Source organism: Manacus vitellinus, unplaced genomic scaffold, assembly GCF_001715985.3.
Source record: "Manacus vitellinus isolate BGI_N305 unplaced genomic scaffold, ASM171598v3 scaffold_21_pilon, whole genome shotgun sequence".
In the NCBI taxonomy this organism is placed as follows: domain Eukaryota; kingdom Metazoa; phylum Chordata; class Aves; order Passeriformes; family Pipridae; genus Manacus; species Manacus vitellinus.
Window position 1 is genome coordinate 5,854,994 of NW_021939546.1, and position 9,666 is coordinate 5,864,659.

Consider the following 9,666-nt stretch of genomic DNA (forward strand, 5'->3'; position numbering starts at 1 on the left):
TCCTTGGAAATGTGGTAATATTTTTCTAGTTTAGCTAAATTTGAAGATATATTGCAGCATTTGCAGCATTTATTAATCTCCCTAGTCTTTCCTAGGAGTTCTTTGTGTCTTTACTTTGGATGATTTAATCTTCGGAGTTTTGCCAAGCATTAATCCGTTATTGTGCAAGGAACGATTCTGTGTGGTGGGACACCAACAACACAGGGAAGAATGGTCGATGTGACAACAGTGACTCGATTTAACCAAATATCCCCATCATTTGGGATGGAGCTGCTGCCTGGGAGCCTGCCCAGGTCTGAGGGCTGGTACCAACCACCTGGAGAGGTCGATGCCGCAACCGGCAGCAATGCCCGCGGCCCTACAGCCGCATCCCCCCCAGTGCCCAGCTGGAAGTAAATAACAACACAGCCTGTTAGCATTAGCAATTTTTTATTTTCCTTTTTTGTTGCATAGGAAATGCAGTACTTGCTTCCAGTAATTGTATTGTAATGTGAGAAGGTGGTAGCACTAATGGTTGAATACAAGAGTTAAACTAATCCACACCAGCTCAAAAAACCTGCGGAGACTTAGTTGAATAAGAATGGATGCCCACAGTGATTCTCAACCAATTACAATTTTTTTCACAGAACACAGTAAAACTAAAATGGTAACTATGAGAGTCAATACAAGTATACTAGAGGCACGAGGGGCCTGACTCATAAAAAAAATGAACACGACATGGTATTAACACGGGTGTCAAGTGAATTTGCAGCAGATCTTTCACACGGCCGGTGGAAATTTTAGCGCCCCAAATCTCAAACCGCCGCTGAGGGACTGGGCTGGGCCGATCCCAGGCAGCAGGGCAGGGCTAGGGCAGAGCTCAGCTGAGCGGAGAACCCGCACAGACAGCCAAAATGGAGATTTCTCCTTGATTGTATTTCAAAAGGATTTCGTGGCCCTTTCCCCAAGGCAGCAGGGACGCCGGCAACAAGGACAAGCATCGTCGGCACTCTCTCCCTACCATGCTCCGTCTAGAAACTCATCTTCTTTTGTTTTTTCCCCTCATATTAATTTGTGGATGCAGATAAAAGGGGAGGGGGATTTCACCCAACACAATTGTTTTTGTTCATGCTCGAGCATAGAAGATTAACTAAGTGGAAAATAGTCTTCCCTAAAAAAAGGCGTACAAAGTACAAAAGTTCACATTGTGGACTAGCGCTCGCCTCGATGGAGGGTTTCTCTAGAGCTCAGAGGTAGCGATCGAGTGTATTTTGTTCTGGTACGGGACAAGATCTCTTTTGTAATCAAGTCTCCTCGTACTGCCATGTCCCGAGCCCCCAGCACCAGCCGGAGCGCGGCACGGAGCCGTCCTCTCCCATGTCCCCTTTCCTCCTGCCAGCTGCACCTCTGGCGTTCGGAGCATGGTCCTGTGCTGCCTCACCGCCTCCACAACCCCTTCCCATCCATTCCTGGTCTCCATGGGGTTTGGGGAGGCGGAGAGGGGAACGTGAGGGAGAGGAGAGCCAGCTGGCATACGTGCCAAGGTGAAACCTGTCCTCAATTTGGAGGAGAAAAGCCCACCAGCCTCCCCGTGTTAATAGCAAAGGAACTTTTATGAATCGGGCCCAAAGTTTGTACAGAGTTTGAAGAAAAATATTGCAACTGTGCATGAAACTAAACAACCACATGAGGTTTTTTTTTTCTTTTTTTTTTTTTTTTTTTTTTTTAAGGGTTTTTTTCTTTCTATATGAGGAAGTCTGGTGTGAAGAAGGGTCAAGCATGGGTACCTGGTTCACCGCTGCCCATTAAGAAATCTCTCGCAACATGAGCTCGGTCTCATTTGTGGGTTTAAAGGACTGTCCTTTCAATTTGAACTGTTCTTCAGAGCAAGCTCTCTGAATTCTTAGGGTAGCTTTTCGAGACGAAAATCTTACCAGGCACGGATTTCTGGTCTCAAACACCATGTCCTGCCCTCTAGGGAAAAAAAAAAAAAAAAGAAAAGGAAAAAAAAAGAAAAAAAAGAAAAAAAACCCAAAACACAAGTAATACTGAATTTAAGTAAATGTATACCTCCAAAATACTGAAAACACCCCAAATCAATAAAGACAGAATTTGCGTTCTCAGTGAAATATCTTTAAACCTATCTGACAAGAACCAAGTCAGAAAAAAAGACTAACATAACTTTGAGTAATATTCATACAGCTACTAAGCATTATGGAATAGCATGCATTAATATTGTACGGTTATTTTACATCACCTATATCAGAAGGTTCTGACAGACAGCGAAGGCTACCGGTGTAGAAAAATCTTACTTCAGAAGAGCAATATAATACAGATTTCACAGGCACTACATTTTAATATATCAGGTATTATGCTGGTTTTCTTATAATTCTTTCTGTCCTAAAGCTGGCATTATAACAATGACCGAAAAGGCAAGGATCGAAGTAAACGGAAAGTAGATACCAAAGTTGATATATTCTTTTCTTTTTTTTTTTTTTTCAGATAGATTAGTGCATAGTTTTCATGCAGATAAACACTGCTATGCATTTACATTGTTGGAAAGCAGAGTGAATTGAGCCCAAGTTGTCACATTTTTGTAAATCATTTTGCCAGCCTGTAATAGCACCATGTAATGGATTTGCATTAAACATTAAATTGATTTCAGAATTGGTGACACAGTATTCACTACAGTTAAGTGCTATGGAATAGCTTCAATGTTACCTGCTATATATCAAAGCAATTTTCATCCCACTGCTTTTTTATTGGAAAAAATAAAAGGAAAATGTACTCGATACTAATTAGACTATTGCGCAGCCTTGGACTTGATGATGGCATAGCTGGGTTTACTGTCAAACAGTAATACATGCATTGACTTCAAGACAAAATTGGCATTGTAAGCTTGATTTAATGAAAATCCTGCCTAGCAGGCAGTGTTAACTTCACAAGACCTGCCTCCGACAGACCTCATGAGGTTGATTTTGTTATTTATTTATTGTTTAGGTGCCATTGAAGCTCTCCTTACATTGTCATGCCGGTTATGGTTTTAATTTTGTTCGATGGAGGCCTTCTACCAGTAAAAAAAAAGAAAAAAAAAGATATTTCCAGAGACACAATGCAAAGTACAATATTAACTGACATTCTTAAAAAAAAAAATAATTCACCACAAGGAAAAAAAAACTGTTTTAGGCTATGTATCTGGGTTTTTTTGTATTTTTGTACAGTAAATATTTTATAACACTGTTACTACAAAGCTGCAAATATACGGAACAAAGAGAACTAGAAAAAGAAAAAAAAAATGTTAGAGGGATTTTGCATATTCCTGTGGGCTGACTGAATACTGTGGAGTTGAGAAAACTTGGTGTTTCTTTTCCCCTTCGACCTTAAGGGGAGGGGGAACAAGCAACAGAGACAAAGTGTACCATGGCTGCCTAAACTTGAAGCCCGAAAGTTTTTATTATAAAGGAAGAAGAATAAATAATAATGGCATTGCTGGGGTGTGCGGCATGAGAAAAGCAAGTGCCCTTGCTCAAAAAAAAAAAAAAAAAAAAAGAGGGAAAAACAAAGGAATTAACTTGAGTAAAAGTCAATTCGCGCTAAGCCATCCCTAGGGCTTTAAATTTGGATGGGTGGGGGGTGGGTACAGGTCAGAGTATTTGTGCGTCTGACGGTTCTGGAGAGGAGACGGGGAGGAAAAAAGTTGTTCTCGTGACTCAAAAAGAGCGGCCGGAGCGGGAGCGGAGCTGTGACCCTTCAGGGGGCTCCAGCCGCCGGCCCCGCTCCCTCTCGCACCCCCACGGGATGGAGGGATGGATGGATGGATGGTGGATGAACGCTCCATCCCTCCTGCCCCATCCCTGCTTGCCTCCCCACTCCTCGGAGGACTAAAACACTGTTTGTTCTCTACACCTGCACAGAACGGAACTGCCGCGTTTCCTGCGTGAGAGGAAGGTGAACGCAAACTGAATTTAGTGTGTAATACTTTACAACCCCTGTTGGTTAACACCCTTGACCTCCTACCTAATGTTTTAAAGCCTTTAAAACATTTTTTTCCTCACAATTCTGCTCAGAGTTCCCTAACTTTAGCGTCATCAAACTTAATATGACAAAAATACCTTCAAAAATACAGCATACCTGTAATGTCCATTTACAATGGTTCTTCAGTAGCCTATACTTCTCAAGCATAGGAATATGCTATACCATTGAGAGAAGAAAAATAACTGTATTTAAATACATACAAAAAAAGGAAACAGGAAAGTTTTTAACTTAAATCCAGTTCCCAAAGGAAAAAAAAAAAAAAAGCAATTCTATGAACGCTGCCTTTATAACGAACAATCAGAAATTCCACTAAGCTAATTTGACAGAAATTTTTCCTCATTTAAACAACATTACAAAAGTCCTGCATTATAAAATAGGGTAGAATAAATCAGTGTAATCAATAAAACTATACAACATACAAATTACATATCTTCTGAGTGGGCAGTTTAATTCTCTCTCTTTGCAGCCATGACTACAACATGCTCACTAAAAACAACTAACTGCCCAAACTATTGCTTAGTTTGTTTTGTTTAAAAAAGGGTGCAATTTTATTGTATATACAACCAATTTACTGGTAATACCTTGTCTCATAGCAAGGTTCTGACAAAATGTTTGTCTAGGCTTTTTTCCCTTCACTGTGAAGCACTGAAAGCTGCTATTTTTTTTTTTTTAGTGCACATATGTCTTAATAAAGTAATGCCCAGCTAAGTGCTATAGGGAAGGCAAAGGATGCTGGCTAGAGGATGTGATACCATATACTAACAATCACACAATACAATAGAGCAAAATGACTACTCAACCACTTATCAGACACATATGAAAATCCAAAACATTTTATTTTTTCCTTAAATAGAGAATAACCAGTAAACAATTTTCAGAACTTGGAAGTTTAAAAACGTGCATATAAAAATGGGCATTATATACTTTTATTGAATGTGGATTGATTGCAGTCTGCTAATAAAAATGGGTGTGGGATCTGAAGAAAAAGGAAGTTTTTTTTTTTTTAAGGCTTGCTTGTGAAAGGAACAGTTGTAAAACAAAAATTGCTTGAAGCAGGGTTCAGCTTAGTGCTTCACAGTTTGACTGCTTCTCTAAGAAGAGCCCTTCCTGCATGTGCATTCAAAAATCACAAAAGTACAAAGACAAACACCTAAAACACACTGCGTCAAGTGCAGCACCAACTTTGGTCAAATAAAAAAAAATTAAAAGAAAAATTAATAATTGCTAAGCTTTTCTACATGATATAAGCAGGTATTGCATATTTTCATATATCTGGGAGAAAACAAAACAAAAAAGGAAGACTCCAAATAAAAGGTAAAATGCAGCAACATCCAAAAATACTGATAATCTAGCATCTACAGATCTCAGAATAGCACTGCCACTGACCATACAGGACAATAAACACTACTCCTATCTGCGGAACAACTAACATCCTATTTAATTCTAGATGTTGGAACTGACAATGGCTGACATAAAAGTCACATTTACAAAAAGTGTCTCCAAATGCTTGACTAGGGAAAAACCCCTTTCAATATAGGAACATGTGCAACAATTCCACAAATAATCGCTATCCAGGGCAAGGCACATTGATATGGAATTTTTTTTTTTTTTGTTTCGTGCAAATTAAGAAAACAAAACAAAACATTGTTTCAGGGAAAAGATGAGGAGCAAAGTGTCTTCCCAAGAATTTCAGTTACTTGATTGTATAGGACAGTAGTAGAAACCCTTCTGAAGGGTTGAACAAACATAGTTTAAAGGCAAGTGCCTGGAATAGGGATTACAATATTGTGTCTTAATGCACTCTACTTTACCCTACATTAACTATATAAAAATTAGTTACTAACACTAGAACATGCAGAGACTTTCTCTGATTAGCTGGACTCGCCAACCAGAACGTATATATATGTATAGTATAGGAAACCTTCTTAAAGTTGCATGTGAAGCAAAGGGGTGCTCCGCTGTCTGATAGAAAAAATCACTTGCACTCTTTTTTTTTTCTTTTTTTTTCCTTTTTTTTGTACATAAGATACAGGACGTTTGGGGTCCAAACTTCTTTTTTTTTTTTTTTTTTTTTTAGATTTTTTTATTTGTCTGTTTTTTTTCTTCTTCAGCAAGTGCCCTTGCTTTGAACTGGCATAAGTTGTAAGATCAGCATCATTCGTTTCTGTATTGTTTTCTTTGCAGTCCAGAAAATGTACCAGTTCAGGGACACAAAGGTGTTTTACTTTCTGGACCGTTTTCTCTTATTCCCAAGGTGTTTGAGAACTGATAAACCCTATATTGCCGGAAACACGTAAAATTTGTCAGAATTGGCATAATCCATTATAGTGACTTTTAGCTTATAAAATTAACAGATATTATGATTTCATTTTAGTTATGTGCTTTGATAACAGAAAATGATTAATTAGCATTTAATGTAGTTAACATATTGTGGTAAAAGCACCATTAGATTTGTTTTTTTTTTTTTTAATTTTCCTTCAGTTTTAAAGGGATACAAGTTCAACAATAAAAAACATAAAAAGCAAAAATAGCTCCCCTTTTTCTTGCAAGGCTGTTTTTTACCCCAATAATTTAGAGTCCTGGGGTGGAAGGACTTGGAAAACAAAAATAGAATTTTCAACAATCTCTATCTTACAAAGATATTTAGCTATCCAATGAAATTGCACTTTACTCAATTCAAAATTCGATTGTTTTGATTGATTCCTGTCAGTTTCTGTCAAAACAGACCAACTTCCCCATTTCTGCGTGAATTTTTGTGTAATTGTTGAAAATTGTTGAAAAATGTTTTCTTTTTAAATGTAAGTGCAGCATTTCAAACTTTTTTCTTTTTTTTCTTTTTTTTTTTTTTAGTGAATAGTAGTAGTTCGATGTTTTAAATCGCTCTGCAATCGAGTGGAAAAAAATTGTTGACAATGCTCTTATGGTTCATGTTACGTTTCTAAGTGCCGACTGTAAAAAAAAAAAAAAAGAAAAAAAAACCCCAACAACAACAACAACAACAAAAAAAAAAACCTGCATTTTTTTTTTTCCCGATATGTTACAGAAAAACATGCTCTATGTCTGTCCGGTAAGTTATATATTGCAGAATTCAGCTACTACAAAAGTTATAGTTTAAGTGTGTTTCATGATTTCTCAAGAAGTCTCACACCTGTATGGGAAAATCCGATGAGGATACTGTAAAACAGTTAGGCTCCATATGGAAAGTGTGTTACAACAGCGAGTTGGTAAGCAGCAGCAGAGGCTAGTTCTACTCAGTGTCACCTAACGCTTACACTACCAATGAAACACTTCAAAAGTTATGAAGCCCAACCATTTCCAGCACCATATGAGAAATTACAACAGTCCTAAAGTTGTCTAAAAAAAAAAAAAGAAAAATAAAATAAAATCTCGAGAAAGTTACGGCCTTTGCCATTCAACCATAACGTTTGCCATTTCCATGTACTAGTTTGCTGTCGGTGTCTGCTCGCCTCCCCTTCCGCCGATGTGAAGTCGCTGCGCTGCGTTGCTGCTGCTTCCATGTTACAGAGGTGGGAAGGGGTCTGGTGGTCTGTCCGGTGGGTGGTGGGAAGCGGAGACTTTTATCCCAGGTACCAGGACTGCAAAAGGAGAAAGGAGAAGCGTCAGCCCTGCCGCCCGCTCTCGCTGCTTCCCCAAGGGCTCCGGGCATTGCCGCCAGCCTCCTCCGCCAAGAGGGGGGCTAATTGAGACCGTGACGAATTGACCTAATTACAAAGCTTAATTAAAAATACTGTATAAATCAATATATTTTTTTTTCTCGCCGACAGTTGCTGGACATAGCTACAGATGAACGCGGGGGTCATGTCACGTTACAAGTTATCAATCTTTTTAATAGATGATGGCTTGAAGATCCCTCCAGTTCACTTTTGTCTAATCCCCTGAAAAGGCGATACACATTCGCCTCTCTGTGCCATTTATCACCCTGCAGTCGGGGTTTTCTTAGGTATTTAGGCATGTGCCAGCATAAGCATCTGTTGCTTTATACTGCCCTGCTTCAACTGTCTCGCTGGAACAGATGCACAGAAATTCAACAACAGGGCTGTTTTCTTAGGAGAAATGTGGATCGCTAGAGAAAAGCCAGGATAAAGCAAATCTGAGGGAAAGTGGATCAGCAAAAATGTCCCGTATCTCTGCCCATACTTGTGTTTCAAAACAAAACGTGGGCCTCAACTAATAGCCTGTCTTTGGGAAAATCTTTTTTTTTTCTTTTTCCCAAAGGGAGGGAATTCCCTGGGAATTCAGCTCCGCAACAATACCGTCCTTAACCCAATGGCGCAGATGCACAGAAAACAATTTCGCTCCTCCATAGGAAAATAAACGCTGTTGGAAAGCTAGAGTGGGCTCTGCTGGAGCCAGGGCAGTGCCACCGCACCGGGGAGACCAGACTCGGCCCCAGCGAGGTCAGCCCAACCTGATCCCGGGATGAATAAGAGCAGTGTTAGGCCCTGGGACTGTATGCGCGGGGGGATGCTACTTGGCAATGACATATTGCTGTGGGAATACACCAACAAGCAGCAACTATTTAGCCTGAAGTAAAGTAATACAACAAGAAAGACTCAGGTATTAAAGAGCTGTTGCTGATACCCCACGTTTTTGCTCGGGATCCTGTAATATATGAGGTGTGTACGTGTGCACGTACAAACCGATGACAAGTTTTACCAACTTTTTCCTTCGTTCCTTTTCGGCATCTGACGTGATTGATAGCACAATCAGCTCAGGGAGGATTTATGAACATTTACAGAAGACTCTGAGGCAAGTTTCATGTGGGACTTGGAGATTATGTGGTCTTGCCATGGAGGTAGGAACTGGTAAAATAAATAGCACGATTGGAGAAGTTGTCCTGCTTCCAATACACCTCATTAACTAACTCTTCCTCTACTCGCCCTTCTGAATACAAACACACCGGTCCCATATCAGCTCCATCTATTGCCTACAGATTTTATATTTAGACTTACTCAGGCTGCAATTAAACGAAATAGTTCTCATATGTAAAGTTTATAAACAGAGGAAAGTTCTGGCAGGGTTCGTGAAGCAGAGCCAAGTCCCGTTCCCCTCCCTGACTGCGGGGCTAGACTGATTTTAGGTGGGTGCAGGGATATGGAGTGTAGGCTGTGCTGTGCTGGAGGTATCTCCGACCACCACCAGCTGCCAACTCCTCCAAACTTTGCAGGGTCGTCCCTCACACTTGTTGTTTGAGTGTGACAGTTTTTGGCCAGGCTGGGAACTGTGGCAGTGCCCAGTACGGAGCAGAGGGGTTAAAGACCGAGAGGGCATGGAGTAGAAGGGTTGAGGATTAAGAGGAGGTGGAGTAGAGGGGTTAAAACTGAAGTGATGGAGTAGAGGGGTTACAGGCTGAGACGTGATGAAGTTAAGGGGGGAGATTAAGACTGAGAGGGGATAGAGTAGAGGGGTTGAACATTGTGAGGGGATGGGGTAAAGGGGTTAAAGACTGTGAGGTGATGGAGTGGAGGGGTTGAACACTAGGAGGTGATGGAGTGGAGAGGTTGAAAACTGCGAGGTGTTGGAATGGAAGGGTTAAAGACTGCGAGACGATGGAGTGGAGGAGTTGGACACAGCGAGGCGATGGTTCCCATCCCTAGCGCCGATGTCCGGCTGGCTCCACGGCCGCTGGCC

At 40.5% G+C, this 9,666-nt stretch overlaps 1 protein-coding gene across 9 annotated transcripts in view; it reads right to left on the reverse strand.

Moving 5' to 3' along the window:
- Window positions 1–412: 412 nt before the first annotated feature.
- NFIA (nuclear factor I A) overlaps window positions 413–9,666 on the reverse strand; it is a 411,264-nt gene continuing 402,010 nt past the window's right edge. For 7 of the 9 annotated variants that reach the window (XM_018072106.3, XM_008925171.4, XM_018072108.3 and 4 more), the window contains one exon: window positions 7,454–7,610. In XM_018072106.3, the coding sequence (XP_017927595.1) occupies window positions 7,593–7,610 (18 nt within the window). In that variant the 3' untranslated portion in view covers window positions 7,454–7,592. Of the gene's footprint in view, window positions 7,611–9,666 lie in introns of all 9 variants that reach the window. The other 2 variants (XM_018072111.3, XM_018072107.3) reach the window with 1 other exon arrangement.